The sequence below is a fragment of the Geotrypetes seraphini genome, chromosome 4 (assembly GCF_902459505.1).
Source record: "Geotrypetes seraphini chromosome 4, aGeoSer1.1, whole genome shotgun sequence".
Classification (NCBI taxonomy): Eukaryota; Metazoa; Chordata; class Amphibia; order Gymnophiona; family Dermophiidae; genus Geotrypetes; species Geotrypetes seraphini.
Window position 1 is genome coordinate 140,978,830 of NC_047087.1, and position 18,524 is coordinate 140,997,353.

At 46.0% G+C, this 18,524-nt stretch overlaps 1 protein-coding gene across 4 annotated transcripts in view; it reads left to right on the plus strand.

The window, feature by feature from the left end:
- Positions 1-18,524, plus strand: part of FHOD1 (formin homology 2 domain containing 1) — a 471,898-nt gene that overhangs the window by 415,159 nt on the left and 38,215 nt on the right. For 3 of the 4 annotated variants that reach the window (XM_033940726.1, XM_033940728.1, XM_033940729.1), the window contains one exon: positions 1,454-1,573. The exons of the other annotated variant lie outside the window; for it this stretch is intronic. In XM_033940726.1, coding sequence (XP_033796617.1) covers positions 1,454-1,573 — 120 coding nt within the window. The remainder of the gene's footprint in view (positions 1-1,453; positions 1,574-18,524) is intronic. 4 annotated transcript variants of the gene reach the window in all.

Consider the following 18,524-nt stretch of genomic DNA (forward strand, 5'->3'; position numbering starts at 1 on the left):
CAAGACATTGGAAAGAAGACATTGTCGGCGGCGATGAGCAGCAGCGGCGCGGACTGGGGAAAGGAAGGGCACAAGGAGCCAGACCTTGTAGGAGGACCCGGGTGGGTAGTAGGGCAGGAGGACCCAGACATGCCGCGAGCCAGATGTAGCCATCAAAAGAGCCATATCTGGCTCGCGAGCCATAGGTTCCCGACCCCTGATCTAGAAGGATGAGATCTTTGCCTTTTGAAGATCTGACGTTAACTAGAGCTGCTGCGATGGAGTTTGTTTTGGGTAGTTCTGTGTTTGGAATTTTTATGAGGTTGGGCATTCTGACTACTATTTGTCTCATGTGAAAACGGTTTGTCAGGTCTCCATAGCGGCCCTGGCCTGTGATAACAGGGATGTGGAAAGCCATTATGGAAAATATAAGTGTGACAGCTGAAAGATCAAACTTTTCAGAGAAGACTTAGTTCTTGAAGGATAGTTCAGCATGAATTTTTAGAGGCAGAGTTTCAGAAGAAAGGGACCATGCATAAAAATGCACAGTATGGATTCTAGCTGAGGATTTCTGAGACTGGGGAGAAGTAGATGCCGATCATTAATAAACTGGAGTAATCTGACTGGCAGGAGATGGTAAGACCAGATAGATAAAGAGGAAGACCCATGCTGAAAGCAAGTGTAAGCAGATTAAAGACAATCCGTTTGTCAACTAAGAACCAGGGAATGAAATGTATCATGATCAAAGTATTTTCTAATAGACTATAAATGGCAAAACATATAAAAACTGGATTTGCATACTGTAGATTAGATATCTGCTGAGAAAAGATAAGGTGAGTCGATGGTAATCCCCAGATAACAGAAAGAATCTACAGGTAGAATAGTGTTTTCCAGTAAATTTAGAAGAGTGGGGTAGGTAAACTTCCTGTAAACCAGCAGGTGACAATTTTATCTTTATTTATAACTAATCTGTGATCAAAGTTGAGCATTCTTGAAGAGGACCAATTGAATGGGAGAGAAGATTGGTGAGATGTATCAGAAGAATGTCATCTGCATAAAAATGAAATGAAATGCAAGTGGACTAAACAACAGTAGCAAGAGAGTTATGAATAGGTTGAAGAGGAAAGGGGACAGGATAGATCACTGAGGGTCTCCACATGTTAAGAGGTATGGGGAAGATGGTTAAGAGGTAAACGACCTGATAGGAACAATTGCAAAAAAAGAAGTAAACAAGTTAGATTTTAGATATTAATCCAAGGATGACTCATGAAAACAGCTCTTATATGAAGAGAGAAAACCAAAAGTGACATGGAGCTGCTTCTTGACCTTGTGAGAGATACCACTACAAATAACTGTCAAAGAAGCAGCCAAGTAAGGCTGAACCCCATAGGCTTTTGCTATCATTTAATGTAAAAATAAAATTAATCACAAGTATAATTTTGATAAGTCTATGTCCTTTGCATTTTTCTTTCAGGAAATTTCAGAGCCTTTGTTTGACCTTAAACTTGGAATGGAACAGCTGTTGAAGAATAGAACATTTAAGTGTGTTCTGGCAACTCTTCTTGCAATTGGAAACTTTCTAAATAGCTCTAATGTAAGTGATGCATGGTCCCATTTCATTTATTCATTCTTATCTCTATTGCCAGGATGTCTAGAATGTGAAGACTTGTTGGGAATAATTTTACAGTGAGATGCCTATGCTGCAGCTGCAAGTAGATGTCTATTGTGGCTATATTTTATAGAGAAAAGAAGTCTCAAAGCAGTTTTACTCCACAACGGTGGTTTTTATACTTCCTTACCTGTAGGTTATTCCGTACACTTGAAGGAAACCTACGAGAACTTGGAATTGGTTCTTCGTAAACTTAAATATGAAGACCATGGTTGGCAAGTGTGTGTGGACTTGAAGGTCTTGTGCATGCTACTCGGACAAGCTGGGTATACCAAATACCCTTGTTTTCTGTGTCTATGTGACAGTCAAGACCAACAAAATCACTGGACCAAGAAGAGTTGGCAGCCGAGGGTGCTAACAGTTGGTGAAAAAAATGTCCTCTGAGAAACTTTGGTACCTTCCCATAAAGTTCTTCTACCACCTCTCCACATAAAATTGGGATTGATGAAGCAATTCATAAAATCACTTCCAAGAGATAGAGAATGCTTCAAATACTTGGTCACCAAGTTTCCAGGTCTGTCAGAGGCAAAATTGAAAGAAGGTGTGTTCGTCGGACCAGACATTAGAAGACTTATAGTTGATCAAGAGTTTGTCAATACCATGACGGATCCTCAAAAAGAAGGGTGGATTGCATTTAAAGAAGTCATACAGAAATTTTTAGGCAATAACAAAGATCCTCACTACAAAAAGATTGTCGGACGACTGCTGAAAGCATTTCAAGCTTTAGGTTACCTGATGAGTTTGAAAGTGCATTTCCTCCAGTCCCACCTTGACTACTTTCCTGAAAATTTGGGAGATGTGAGTTGAGGAATAAGGTGAACGATTCCATCAAGACATTAAAGAGATGGAAAGGAGATACCAGGGAAAATGGAGCATTACAATGATGGCAGACTACTGTTGGATGCTTCAGAGAGACATTCCAGATGCTACTCACAAGCGTAAATGCACCAAGAGGAGTCTCACAGGGAAGAAGAATCGAGTTTAGTGTGTGTAGGTGTAGGTGAGCTCATTTCAGTTCAAAAAAGGATTTTCATGAAAAAAATTGTAATAAAACTAATTTTAGAAGTCTATTTCCATTTATTTTGAGGATGTCCTATGACAAAATAGAGGTAATTTTCGGATTCAGCGTACCAAAAAACAAAGATTACATGGAATAATCAAAACAGCTCTTGAAAAAAATTTTTTTACAGACCTGTGTAATCGGTGAACAAACCGTAAAAGTCTACCCAGTATAGGCTTTGCTTCTAAGTTACTGGCTTGCCATTTAATCACTGCCTTTGTTTGGTTCCATGCCTTCCATACAGGATTCTTTTGTGTTTTGCTGACTCATTTTTAAATTTCTTTACTGTTTTCATCTCTACTACTTGAAGCAGAAGGGCATTCCAGGCATCTACTACCCTCTTCAAGAAAAAGTATAGTATAATCTCATTATAACAGACTTCAAGGGACCTGGAAAAACACTCCGTTATTCACAAAGTCCATAATATCCAAAGTTGCATTTTTTAAAAACTTTAGGTCAACTTGAAACAACGTACAATCAATGAACAACAGTCACTGAACAAGCATATCAGCAACATCAAGAACAAAACTCAGCAAAACATTGATATGGCACGAAATGATTGCAAAACCAGAACTCTAAAAGATGTTCTAAAGCATTATGTCGTACTTTACTGGAAAGAAAAATAAACTGTCATTTTCTTCTGGGCTGCATTTTGATACTGTATCACCGGCATACCATGCACCTTGTAGGCGGAGCATGCATGTCCATTATAGCTGAACAAAACTATAGCTAAAAGCATCTTTGGGGACCAAATTGTTTGTCCGTTATATGCGAGTGCGCTATATGCGGTGCTGTTCTGCATGTTTATAAAAGTGCATGGCTGGGACCTTGTCCGCCATAGACGAGGTTCCATTATAAGTGAGTCAATTATAACGAGATTATACTGTACTCCCTGACATTCCTGAATTAGCACCCCCCACTCAGACATACCCACACCTGCAGACTAAATTCATGCCCTCTAGTTCTACCACCTTCCCTCTTCTGAAAAAGGTTTGTTTGTATATTAATACATTTCAAATATTTGAATGTCTGTATTGTATCGCCCTATCTCTCCTTTCCTCTAAAGTCATCAAGTCTCTCTTCATTCTTCTTGTGGAGCAAACCCCATACCATATTCGTCTCGTTTCTCTGAACCACTTCAAGTCTTTTTACATCCTTAACAAGATACAGCCTCCAAAATGGAGCACAATACTCCAAGTAGGACCTTACCAATCCAAGTTTCCAAGTTTTATTAAAGTTTTGTTACCCCCGCCTTATCAGAATTCAAGGTGGCTTTACATAAAATATAAGCAAAAACAGGTGACTTGTAGAGGGGCATCTACACTTACTTTCTTCTGCTGGTTATACCCCTCTTTATGCAGCACAGTGTGCTTCTTCTGGCTGTGGCCACTGCCTTGTTGCATTGGTTTGTCACCTTGAGATCCTCAGACCCCATGACCCCAACATCGCTCTCCTCAGCTGTGCTTATAAATCTCTCTCCTCCTATCTGGTACATCTCCTATAGATTTCTGCTCACCAAGTACAGTAAAATCCTAGTTAATCCTAGTTAACAACCCCCCTCCCTTCAGCCTCCAAAGCAGCATAAAAGGATATAAAAAGGATGAGTAACTGGTACTCAGTGAACCGGCACTCTCAACCAACCAGCAAAAAAAACAAACAACTCATCCTCCCTCCACAAAGCAGCAGCGGCAGCCAGTCCTGACAAACTCCCCCTCCCTCCCTCTCTGCAGCACCCGAAGCACCAGCAGCTGGTCCTGACCCCACAACCCTCCTCCCTCTCTCTCTCCAACCCCCGAAGCAGCAGCAGCCGGTCCTGACCCAACAATCCCCCTCCCTCTTCTCCAGTTATCGAAGCAGCAGCCAGTCCTGACCCAACAAACCCCCTTGCTCCCTCTCACCAGTCCCTAAAATAAAAGTAACGGCAGCCAGTCCTGACCTGACAACCCCTCTCCCTCCCTCTCTCCAGCCCCCTAAGAAGCAGCAGCAGCAGCCGGTCCTGACCCAACAACCACCATCCCTCCCTCTCTCCAGCCTCTGAAGTAGCAGCAGTGGCAGCTGCTTCTGAGCTGACAACCACCCTTCCTTTTCTCCAGCCCCTGAAGCAGCAGTGGCAGCTGGTCCTGACCCAACAACCCTCCTCTTTTCAGCCCCCAAAACAGCAGCAGCTGGTCTTGACCTGACAACCCTTTTCCCTCCCTCTCTCTCTCCAGCCCCCGAAGAAGCAGCAGTGGCAACCTGTTCTGATCTGACAACCACCCTTCCTCCCTTTCTTCAGCCCCCGAAGCAGCAGCGGCTGCTAGTCCTGACTTGACAATCCCCCCTTTCAGCCTTGAAGTAGTACCCAGTCAGCTGAAGCAGCGCTGTAAACAGGCTGTTTGCGGCCAGCCCTGGCAGGATCTTTCCTATGCCACATCACTTCCGAGGCAGCAGAGGAAAGGCCCTGCAAGGGCTGGCCACAAGCAGCCTATTTACAGTGTAGTTATAGCTTTGGGAGAGCCACAGGTAAGCGATACCAACAGAATGAGGGAGTGGGGGGTCCATCAGAGGCCAGAACCAGGGGGAAAGTAGACCAAAAATGTGTATGTGGGGAGGAAGGAACATAGATGCTGGATCTGCAGGGTGAACTGGAGGTGAGATGGATGGATGAATGCTGGACCCATAATTGTGTGTGTGTGTGGAGGGGAGGGGGAGAGAAAGGAGGGGTGGGAAGGGAGGAACAGATACTGTATATACAAGTGGGATGGGAGGATGATAGAGGAAGAGAGAGTGACTCAGACCAGAAAGGTGAGGTAGGTCACACATTTGGGCTGCAAAAACCCAAAGGAATGGTATGTGGTCTTCATCATAAGGCGTATAGGGACAGACTTAAATTTCTCATTCTATATACTTTGGAGGAAAGATGGAAGAGGGGAGATATGATAGAGACATTTAAATACCTACATAATGTAAATGCGCATGAGTTGAGTCTCATTTGAAGCTCTGGAAGGGCATAGGATGAAGTTAAGAACTGATAGGCTCAGGAGTAATCTAAGGAAATACGTTTTTTACAGAAAGGGTGGTAGAAGCATGGAACAGTCTCCCAGAGGAAGTAGTGGAGACAGAGACTGTGTCTGAATTCAAGAAGGTATGGGATAGGTACGTGGGATCTCTTAGAGAGAGGAAGAGATAATGATTACTGCAGATGGGCAGACTAGATGGGCCATTTGGCCTTTTATCTGCCATCATGTTTCTATGTTTCTATCAGGGCTTATAAATCTTGGACTTTTTTACTTAGGCTATGAACATTTGAGAAGGTACACTATGTTAAGGGTATATCAGTGAGCAAGATTGTCCAATAGAGGTTTTATTGCAGATGTTTGTCTTTTAGTTTTCCTATATAAGGAGAGCTAGTGTAGGGGTGGGTGAGAGAGGGGAATGGACTGTAAACTAAGCAAGTAAAAGGACCAGGGCCGGATTAAAGGGTAAGCCCAGTAGGCACGTGCCTAGGGCCCGAAAATGTCAGGGGGGCCTGCCAGTATGGTATTTCTCCCCCTAACTGACCTATCTCCCTCACCTTCGTGGTTACCATTGCTTGATTTGCTGGCAGCAGCAGCAGCGTTCCCTTCCTGCCTGCCCGTCCCGCAGTCGAACCCCCAGTGTCCCTCCCATCTTAACTCCGCTGACCCTCCCACAACCGACAAACCTCCTTCCAGCAGCGTTGGCAGGCAGCACTCTAAACAGGCTGCTTCCCGGCCTTCTCTCGCCGTTGATTCCCTCTGCCACATCACTGATGATTGAAAGAAATAAATTCAACAAACTTGTGAACCCAATGAGAAGAATGAGGACTCCTCCCTCACCTAATAATTATTTTGATTTATATTGCCACATATTGGCTCTTGCTATTCTCACTTTATCCAGGAAGGAATTTTGAGAATATAGCATCACTGATGATGTCATATGCAACACGACACACAGAAGGCCCCGGTGGGAGAAGGCTGCAAAGCTGTCTGCCAACGCTGCTGGAGTGAGGTTTGTCAGTTGTCTCGCAGTAGGTCGGCAGGGTTGTGATGGGAGGGTCAGTGGGGGTTCGGCTGTGCAGCGTGGGGGGGGAATAGAAAGATGCTGCTCAAGGATTCTACCGCATGGGGGATGGGAGGTATATAAAAATACAGTGCAAGGGTTCTGCTTTGGGGGAGAGATGGGAGGGAGGGGGGAGATGGGAGGGAAAAAGAAAAGAGGGGGCATTGGGGGGATGGGAGGGAGGGATAGAAAGATGCTGCAGAGTGAAGGTACAAGGGATGGGTGAGAGGGGAGGAAAGATGCTGCACATGTGGGGAAGAGAAAAAAGAGGAAGAATTGGGGGATGAGAGGGAGGGATAGAAAGATGCTGCTCAAGAGTTCTGCTTCAGGTGAGGGGAAATGGGAGGGAGGAATAGAAAGATGCTGCAGAGGGAAGGTACAAGGGGATGGGTGAGAGGGGAGGAAAGATGCTGTACATGTTGGGAAGAGAAAGGAAAGGAAGAATTGGGGTGGAGGGGAGGAAGGGAGAAATGATCATTGTACATGAAAAAAATAAGACATCCCCCCAAAATAATAATAATATAACCGTTTATATACCGCAGGACCATGAAGTTCTATGCGGTTTACAATAATTAAAAGATGTTACAGATTGAGTGGATTTAACAATGTTATGCCGGTTAACATTGATTGAAAGATGCTACAAATTGAGTGGATTTAACAGTTAAAAGCTAGTGATTAACAGCTCTAGGGATCAGTTATTGTGGAATGAGATTGTGCAGGTTAGTTGCCTAAGTACTTTAGGAACAGATATGTTTTTAGGCGTTTCATAAATTCCCCATAAGTAGTAGACGTAAGCAATTGTTCTAGATCTTTACCTCATAATGCTGCCTGATGTGAGAGGAGATGTTGATGATGTCTTTTAAATTTACATTCTCTAACTGGAGGGGGAAACAAAATTCAAGTGTGAGCTTCTCTTGTGTCTGTTGGCTGAGAAAGAGAGAAGGTCAGTTATGTTTTTAGTGGCTAAACCGAATAGTACCTTAAAACAGAAACAACTAAACTTGAACTTCACACATGCCTCCATCGGCAGCCAATGCAGAAGTCGGTAGGAAGGTGTAACATGGTCAAACTTCTTCAACCCGAATATCAGTCTGATCGCTGTATTTTGCACTAGTTGTAGTAGCCACATAATCTTCAGGGAAATTGCCAAGAAGGCGATTTTACAGTAATCAAGCTGACTCAGTATGAGGGATTGTACCAGAATTCTGAATAATCACACATCAAAATATGCTCTAATGGACCAAAGCTTCCAGAGAGTGAAGAAACCCTTTCTGATTATGGAGTCCACCTGGTCTTTCATGCGTTTTTTGGACCCAAAATTAATATAAGACCATGTCTTATTTTCGGGAAAACACGGTATTATCTTGCAAGCGGTGCTTGCAGGGCCGCCATCAGAAATTTCTGGGCCCCTTACTGAGCAATCCTATTGGGCCCCCCACGCACCTCTTCCTCCCCTGACCCCCCCTTCTTCCATGGGCTGAATACACACATACTTTTCTCTTTGACCAAAAGATTTGTAAGCCTGCAACCACGTCAAGGTAGACTCTTTCAGCAGCTCTCCTCCCTCCCCCTTACCTTTGTGGCCAACAATAAAATTTTAAAAACACAAAGCACGCTGTACGCAGAGAAAATGTTAATTATCATTTATATTCCGCAGGTTTTCAAAGAGGTCAAGGCAGATGACTTTATGCAATGTCACCTCAGTAACAACTATACAAAAATAGACAAATATTCCCCCTCCCTTTTTACTAAACCGCGATAGCGGTTTTTAGCGCAGGGACCTGCGCTGAATGCCCCACGCTGCTCTTGAAGCTCATAGGCTCCCTGCGCTAAAAAACGCTATTGCGGTTTAGTAAAAAGGGCCATAGTGCAAAATATAGACAGCATATATAAATTCTCAAAACGGACACATTTTGATCACTAAATTGAAAATAAAATCATTTTCCTACCTTTGGTAATTTCATCAGTCTCTGGTTGCACTTTATTCTTCTGACTGTGCATCCAATATTTCTTCCCTTCTTTCAGCCTCCTGTATGCTTCCTCTCCTCCAGACCTCATTCCCTCCCCAAACTTTTTCTTTGTTTCACCATGCCCCCTTCTTTCTTTTTCTCTCTCCATACCCCCTTTCATTCTGTATGTCTGTCTTTCTCTCTCTCTCCGTGCTCCATTTTTCTTTGTTTCACCCAGCCCCCTTTCTTTTTTTTTTTTCTGGCTTCCTGTCCCCCCCCCCCTTTCTTTCTTTCTCCTTGCCCTCCCCTATGCCACCACCATTGGGGAAATGCTGCCACTGCTGCTATCGGGAACAGGCCGGCGCCGAGTTCGCCCTGCTTCTCTTCCCTGCGGGGCCCACCAACTCTCACCACTCGACGTCAATTCTAACGTTGGAGAGGACATTCGGGGCCTGCCAGGCAGTGATTGGCTGGCCCAGAACGTCCTCTCCGATGTCAGAATTGACGCGGGTGGCGAGAGTTGGTCGGCCCCACAGGGAAAAGCAGGGAGAACTTGGCACCGGCCTGTTCCCAATGGCGGCAGTGGCACTCAAGTGGCTAAAGAGACGCAGTTTGCCAGCCTAGGGAGAACACTGGAGGGTGGCCAGCTGTGCACCCCCTTGGGGCGTAAACCCGGGGCAGACCGCCCCCACCTTGGTATGCCACTGTCTGTACCTCACTCCCTCCCTATGACCAAAAATTCTCCTTTCTTCTATTCCCCGTGTACACAACCATCTCTTTCCCTCCCTTCCTCTCTCCCAAGTCCTTGCCTTCTGTGTCCAAAAACACATTCCATCTCCCACCTCAGCATCTCTTTCCCTCCCTTCCTCTCTCCCAAGTCCATGCCTTCTGTGCAGTGGCGTACCTAGGGGGGGGGCGGGGGGGGCGGGCCGCCCCGGGTACCAGCCCTAAGGGGGTGTTCCCGGCCTTGCCGTTCAGTCCCCCGCCACCCCCGAAGGACCGCTCGCCCCCCTGGCCTCCCCGCACCACCTATGAACAGCCGCAGCAGGATCGCGAAGTCAGCGTCAGCATCCCTGCGCTGCTTCCTACGACGCGATCCCGCCCCTCCTCTGACGTCAGAGGAGGGGCGGGACCGTGGCGCAGGAAGCAGCAGGGATCGCTGACGCTGACTTCGCGATCCTGCTGCGGCTGTTCATAGGTGGTGCGGGGAGGCCAGGGGGGCGAGCGGTCCTTCGGGGGTGGCGGGGGACTGAACGGCAAGGCCGGGAACACCCCCTTAGGGCTGGTACCCGACGCTGACTTCGCGATCCTGCTGCGGCTGTTCATAGGTGGTGCGGGGAGGCCAGGGGGGCGAGCGGTCCTTCGGGGTGGGTCGGGGCATCAGGCCTTCAGGGTGGGGCGGGCGGGCAGGCAAGCAGGCTTTCAAGGGGGAGGGGGGTGACAGGCAGGCAGGCAGGCCTTCAAGGGGGGACAGGCCTTCGGGGGGGGGGGTGCAGACATTCAAGGGGTGCAGGCCTTCAAGGGGGGCAGGCAGGCCTTCAGGGGGGTGCAGACCTTCGGGGGGGGTGTAGGCCTTTGGGGGGGTGCAGACCTTCAAGGGGGTGCAGGCCTTCAAGGGGGGAAAGGCAGGCAGGCCTTCAAGGGGGGGTGCAGGCCTTCAAGGGGGGGTGCAGGCCTTCAAGGGGGGTGCAGGCCGTCAAGGGGGGAAAGGCAGGCAGGCCTTCAAGGGGGGGGACAGGCCTACAAGGGGGGGGGACAGGCCTACAAGGGGGGGGGACAGGCCTACAAGGGGGGGGACAGGCCTTCAAGGAGGGGTGCAGGCCTTCAAGGGGGGTGCAGGCCTTCAAGGGGGAGACAGGCCTTCAAGGGGGGGAAAGGCAGGCAGGCAGGCCTTAAAGGGGGGACAGGCCTACAAGGGGGTGGGACAGGCCTTCAAGGGGGGGACAGGCCTTCGGGGGGGTGCAGACCTTCAAGGGAGTGCAGGCCTTCGGGGGGGGGGTGCAGTCCTTCAGGGGTGGGGTTTAGGCCTTCAGAGGGGGACAGACCTTCGGGTGGGAGGTAAAGTCCTTCGGGGGGTGCAGGTCTTCAGGGGTGGGGTGTAGCCCTTCGGAGGGGGGACAGACCTTCGGGGGAGGGGGGTCCTGGTGTAAAAGTACACAGAGGGAGAGAGGGAAGGGGGGGTTCAAAGATACATGCATATGCCAGACTTTGGGGGTTAGAAATAATGGGTCTAAAAACAGAGGAGTGGGAGAGAGATGGTGCATAATGGGATTTAGGGAGGGAAGGAACAGAAAGGGAGAGAACTTGGAAACAGGGGATGGTGTGGAGGGGGGATAGAGATACTGGATAGGAGGATAGTTGGGAACAGAAAGGGAGAGATGGTGGATCCTGGGGTGGTGGGGAGTTGAGAAAAGGTGAATCTGTGGATGGAGACAAAAAAAAGGAAAGATGCCAGATCTCCGGGAGAGGGAAGGGAAACGGAAGGGGAGAACAGAGATGGCAGACGGATGGTTAGCACGGAGAAAGGAGACCCTGGCAAGCAAGACAACAAGAGCCTGGGACCAACAAGATTTGAATATTGATCAGAGAACAAAAGGTAGAAAAAATAATTTTATTTTCTGTTTTGTGATTACAATATGTTAGATTTGAAAAGTGTACATGAGACAGCTTGAAATGGGAACTTTTCTATTTTTGTGAATGGCAAGGCTGAGTTCAGTTAAAATATATGCTTTATAAGAAAATATAATAATGTGTTTTATAAAGTTTATAAGCATTGCTGGCATACTCGGTGAGGTGTTCCTAGTGTTGGTGGTGGTGGTAGCATGTCAGTGTGTTGAGAGGAAGAGGTAGTCTGGGAAATTCTGCTGAGCAAACTCTGGGCCCATTTCCACCCCCAGTTAGTCCACTCCACTCAACTGGTTCACACACTGAGTGGGTCTTTGGGTGTTATTTCTGGGTAGTTGTTTTAGAATCTCTTCCAGTGGTTTGTCAGTATCTCCTTCTGGTCCAAGGAAGGAAACTTTGTCAACCTTAGCATTGACCTTCAGAATATGTTTGTAACAGCGCTGCTTGTGTGGCATTAGGCTATGTAGTGATCGAAAGAAAAAAACAGACCTTTGCACATTTTTGCACTATATGGTGGGTGTATGAGGAGATTCATTTCCTGCACAGTTAAGTCCATTTTTTCTACTGAATAATAGTATAGGTACAATGAAAGTAAATAGCAAAAATGTTTGAGTAGATAATTAAGGAAATCTTTTTCATATTGCTTGCTTATGGACTGGGAAAAAAGACTGTTCAAGCAAATGTCTCCAGAACTGCTTTAATGGAAAAATGTGATTTTTTTTTTTTTAAGTACTTTGTGAAATTTATTGTTGTTGTGAAATTTATTGTTATACTTTGTTTAAACTTAAAAAGCGGTGTCATTAACAGTGAATCTAATCGAAAAATCGATTCAACAGGGTGAATCGGATCGAATGAAATATTTTTCTCTGAATCGGGCAGCACTATTGGCTACCATGAGAATGGGCTACTGGGCATGATGGACCATTGGTGTGACCCAGTTAGGCTATTCTTATGTTATGTTCTCATCTGTAGGGGCCTTTGTTTTCACTTCTTATTTTAATGTATTTTTTTCCTGGGAACTTATCAGTGTTTTTTTATAATGGGAACAAAAATGGAAGAGAATTAATGTGTGTGGAATGGGGGGGGGTAACTAATTTCTTCAGCTAAATAATTCAATCCACTTCAAACAGACATAGGAGAACTCACGCACCATTCACACACCCTCCAACCAAAAACGTCAAAAGAAAAAAACTGTTCGACAACCTCCTAGCCATTCGAGCTGCAACACTTGACCCCCAACTCTACAACCTATTGACCTCGACCACAAACTACAAAACCTTAAAAAAAGAAATAAAAACCCTTCTATTAAAAAAACACATAAAACCAAACTAACATAATCAGAACTGTCCCAAGCATCACCTGCAACTACTCCATATGTACTTCTGATGTCATGACAATTCAGACATAATTTATGTTATGTTATGTTTGGAATAATGGTTACATAAATGAGGTTCAATAAAAGAAAATTTTCTGTGGGAGCATTTGTTGGAACTTCTGTTATCCTGATTTCTTCTATCTGTGGGCTTTCTTTAGCTAACCTACTTATCTGGGGCTTTCCACTTCTGCAGCTGCCCTTTTCACGGTCCACTTTGCGCTTGCACTCTCTGGGGAGGGGGGGTTGGGTCTGGGCTTGGTGGGGTAGGTGTGTCTGGTAGTTTTGTCTGGGTGGTGGCTGGGTGTTTCTTGGGTGCTTGTTGTGCGGATTGGTGTGTCTGGTGAGCGGTCTGGGTGTTGTTGCTTGTGGGGGTTTTTTTCATTATAAAATATGGCTGAGGGTCTAGTCCGGCTTATTATTCTTGTGGGTTCTGGGGTGGGATTTGTTTGCTTGCCCCAAGTTTTGGCCTTTTGTTGTGTATTGCTATGCCTCTCATTGGCAATTTTCTCTTGGGAGAGGCTTGTTCATGCTTGTTGTTGCTGTTACTCTCATTCTGTGTTCTTTTTGATAATGTATAAGTTTCTGTACAGACCATGGTTGCTTGTCTGGACCTTTTGCCATTCTCAATAAAAATACTTTGGAAAAAAAAAAAAAAAAAAAAAAGAAAATTTTCACTGCCTGTTTCTATTCTGACCATTTATTCCATTTCATGGTTATTGCAAAAAAAAAAAAAAAAAAAATTTTACATGAGGGGGGGGGGGGGGGTGTCAAAAAATGATGGGCCCCGGGTGCCACATACCCTAGGTACGCCACTGCTTCTGTGTCCAAAAACCCTTTCCCTCCCCCACCTCAGCATCTCTTTCCTTCCCTTCCTCTCTCCCAAGTCCATGCCTTCTGTGTCCAAAAACCCATTCCCACCCCCACCTCAGCATCTCTTTCCCTCCCTTCCTCTCTCCCAAGTCCATGCCTTCTGTGTCCAAAAACCCATTCCATCCCCCACCTCAGCATCTCTTTCCTTCCCTTCCTCTCTCCCAAGTACATGCCTTCTGTGTCCAAAAATGCATTCCCTCCCCCACCTCAGCATCTCTTTCCCTCCCTTCCTCTCTCCCAAGTTCATGCCTTCTGTGTCCAAAAATACATTCCCTCCCCCACCTCAGCATCTCTTTCCCTCCCTTCCTCTCTCCCAAGTTCATGCCTTGTGTCCAAAACGCACTCCCTCCCCCTTTTGTGTTCCCCGTTTGCCTCCCAGCCCATCTTAGCAACTTTCTCAGCAAAAAGTAGCTCGAGCCGCGTAGGCTTGTCTTCTATTTCCTGCCTGTCCCACCACGCACACATAGCCGACCAGAAGTCTTCACCGACTTCAGCGCTGACGTCGGAGGGCGGGCTTTGCTTAAGCCCTCCCTCCGATGTCAGCGCTGACGTCGGGGAAGACTTCCGATTGGCTGTGTGAGCGGCAGGGTAGTCGGAGTAGAAGACGAGCCTCGCGGCTCGAGTTATATTTAAACCCGCGGGTCCCCCATCGTCCCCATTCAGCTCTCTCTCCTGTGCACCCCCTTGGGGCGTGCACCCGGGGCGCACCGCCCCCCTAGGTATGCTACTGGCCCAGGCCCCCTGTCAGCTCCGGGCCCCTGAATGCAGGACTGGTAGTACTGCCCTGATGGCGGCCCTGGGTGCTTGGCCCAAAGCTTCCCCTCTGATACAGCTTCCTGTTTCCGCCTTGGCAGCTCGCGTCAGAGGGGAAGCTTTGGGCCAAGCACCACTTGCAAGATAATATTTGCTGTCGATGTCAGGGCCCGTTTGACTAAGAAAACAGCAGAAAGGTGACCCGTGAAGGTGAGGGGGAGGGAAATGGGCCCACTAGGGGGCAAGGTTAAGTGGGCAGATGAAGAGGCAAGAAAGGGACAGATGATGGAAGTGGAGAGAACTTGTGCCATCAGCATCAGGAGCATGTGGGAAAGTAGCAGCAGCAGTGAGGAGGTGAGGGGGCAGGATAATGCGATGGAATTGGGGTAGAGGAAGAGAAGGAGAGAAGGGGGCAGATGATGGAAGTGGGGAGAAGGGAGAGAGAGAAGTGGGCAGACGGATGAGAGGGGAGAGCAGATGCTAAATGGAAGTGGAGAAAGAGAACACATACTGGATTGAAGGAGGGGATAAAGAAAAGGCATATGATGGATGGGGGGAAGAAGAAAGTTAGTGAGATAGTGGAGGGGTGAAGGAAAGGGGTGGCAATCTGTGGGTAGACACAGTTAAAAAGAGGGAAACTGAGGACTAAATAGTACGAGACAATTTAATTTAGACAGAAGCAGAAAATAGAGGAGAGAGATTCCAGAGCATGGGGAGTAAGGGGGAAGGAGACAGAAATATCAGATCTGAATGGAGGAACGAAGCTAATAAAGGGCATGGAGAACTTGGAATCCGAGGAACGACTTAAGAGATTGGGATTGTTCTCCCTTGAGAAGAGGAGACTGCGAGGGGATACGATCTGAAATACTGAAAGGAATGGACAAAATAGAGCAGGAAAAAAAATTATTTACATTGTCCAATGTGACACGGACAAGAGGACATGGACTGAAGCTAAGGGGGGACAAGTTCAGAACAAATATCAGGAAGTTCTGCTTCACACAACGAGTGGTGGACACCTGGAATGCTCTCCCAGAAGAGGTAATTGCGGAATCCACTGTTCTAGGATTTAAGGATAAGTTAGATGTACATCTCCTTATGAGTGGCATAAGGTGATGTAAGTAAGGGTAAGCTAGATGCACATCTCCTTATGAGAAGCTTAGAGTGATATGAGGACTAAAACTATGCCAGGGTATACCTGGCGGGGCCTTCACGTGTGTGGATCGCCGGACTTGATGGACCTAGGGTCTGTTCTGGAGATGGTACTTCTTATGTTCTTAAATGAAAAGAGCGAGGGGGGGAAGGAGAGATGGAAGGAGATAGATGCCAGACTATGATGGGAACAGAGGGAAGAATATGGTTGCCAGACCAAGGGGGCGGGAGGAGGGCAGGAGGAGAAATGGAAAGATGGAAGGGGATTGGCAGACAGTTTCTGCAAGGGGCAGACAGTGGATGGAAGGAAGAAAATGACAAGATGAGGAAAGCAGAAAACGGGCAACAAGGTTGTTAGGTGCCATGAACTCGTGCTCGAATCCTAGTCCAATGTTAGATGAATATTGGAGAAGAGCAAAGAATACCAAAACCTCCTATACCAGGGGTAGGCAATTCTGGTCCTCGAGAGCCAGAGCCAGGTCAGGTTTTCAGGATATCCACAATGAATATGTATGAGATGGATTTGCATGCACTGCCTCCTCTAGATGCAAATCTATCTCATGCATATTTATTGTGGATATCCTGAAAACCTGACCTGACTCCGGCTCTCAAGGACTGGAATTGCCTACCACTGCCCTATACCTTTGCTTCATCGACTACAGCAAAGTTTTTGACTGTGCGGATTACAATAAACTATGGAGAACTCTAGTGCAAATGGGAATGCCCAAACACATAATTCAGCTGATAGAGAGCTTATATGAAAATCAAGACGACAAAGGTAGAAAAAAATTTTTTTTTTTTTTTTTTTTTTTTTTTTTTTTTTTTTTTTTTTATGTTTGAATCATTTTTATTAAACAGAATTTGCAGAACAACAGGCACAGCAAAACATTTTTCAAAACATACCAGAAATCCAATCCCCACCCACCCAACCAAACCTCCCACCCTCCCACCCACCCCCCCCCCCCACCCCGGCAGCAGCGGTGTAATCAAAAAACAAATGAATCTAAGGAATTCAAACAGGCCAAAGTTGGGATTGAACATAAGCAGTAAAAGTCAAACTAAATAGGTGCCAGCATTGATAATAGAGACGTCCAGATTTGGACGACAAATCCAGTATCTCACGGCGTTCCAACAGCATTTGTTGTAGCATTAAGGCTCTCCATTGTGAGATAAAAAAAAAAAAATTCTATTTTTTTATTTTTTGCTTTAAGATAAAGTAGTATTGTAGCTGTGTTGATAAATGTTTATAAATAGAAAATGGAAATACAGTGATCATTTCATTGGATTAATTTTAATACATTTTTGACTAACTTTCAGAGACCAAATTCTCCTTCCTCAGGTCAGGACAGGATACTGTAATAGCAGTATATTTTACTGACCTAAGGAAAGAAGGTTTGACCTCTGAAAGCTAATTAAAAAATGTATTAGTCCAATAAAATGGTATTATCTTATTTTTCATGTTTTGTTTTATTTTTATTTGTTAACTTGTAAAAGTGATTTGTTTCTCTTTTTTTTCAAATTTACATCTGTTATCTTTATATTTTGTTCAGTATTGGGGGATATGCACCACTGTTTCTTCATCCCTTAAACTGTACTGTTCCTTCGGTTTGTAACACAAGCCAGCATGCTGAATGCTTTGCACTGCTCCGATAGTCATAGAATTCCTATGATCGTCAGAACAGCGCAGAACATTCAGCCTGCCAGCCAGCACTATAAAACCTCTTCCATGCTTTTAGTTTGTGATTACTTATTCCATGCTGGGTGAGGGTGGTTCTGTGTCCTGTGTGTATGAAAGACATGGTTTTCTGTTAGCATTGACAGTCAAACAGAAAAGACAAGGGAAGTGTCTTTTCAACCAATGATAAAAGTCTTTATTGAAAAAGTGGTGGTCCCAACAAGGATCCCTGTTTCGGCATATAAAAACGCCTTCCTCAGGGGACACTTTAGCTGAAAAATGCTGAGAGCTAAAAGTGCATGAGCAGTCAGGCAACAGCATTCAGTAAATAAATGGGGGCAGGGTGGGGCATGGGGCCCAGTGTACTTGTGTGCCTAGGGGCCCTCAAATAATTAATCCTGCCCTGAAAAGGACAGATATACGAGCAAATCATAGGAGCAAGCAACCCTGCAAGTGAGAGGAAAGGGTAGTTTCTTCCCCCCCCCACACTCCCCCCTTTGTAGCATATTGAAGATGGAGGGAAAGTCAGCAATGTTCTAGGAAGAAATTAAAGAGACGCACATAGATAAGAGAGCAGTTTAGAATCTATAAATCTAAAACACAAAAATCTGAAAATATATAGAAATGCTTAGCTTTCAGGAATTCCCAGCCCTCCATGAAGCAGCCTCTCCGTTAAAGACCCCCTCCCCCAATATTCAGCACTATTTATCTAGCCAGGAATGGCTTCTGGCTGTTTAATTAGTGTTTGATTGACTTAACTGCTAATTTACAGAAGGAGATTTTAAATACTCTGCAGAAACAAGTGGCTATTAACGGCTAGCGCCAGAATATTCTTAGCATAGCTGGTATACCTGTAAGGTCATTTTGATGGTTTATACATTGTTCTCTCAATTAATTTAATCAAACATTTACTGAAATAAAAGAATGGGCTTATCGTGCAGGAAAGACCCACGTTCAAATGTGCTAAGTCAATTTCTTAATATTTTTTAAAGGGTAAAAGATGCACCCCTTTTTATAACTCTTGAGGTGTCTTTAAAATATAGGGGCGGGCAATGACGCAGCCAGGCTGAGAGGCACCCAGAGTGATGGTGCTCCTCCCCCACACTCTTCTCCTCCCCCCACTTCTTCCCAGCCCCCCTCCTGCCCAGGGCTGTGGAGTCGGTAGATAAATCCTTCGACTCCGACGCCTGTTTCTGGTACCCATGACTCCAACTCCAGGTACCCAAAATTGTCTCCGACTCCTACTCCGACTCCACAGTCCTGCTCCTGCCACATGTGCGCGCTCACACCTTCTGTACCCTGTACCACTTTTAACTTCTCCAGCGTGAGCAGTACAACCAACTTGCAGGCAGCGTCGGGTT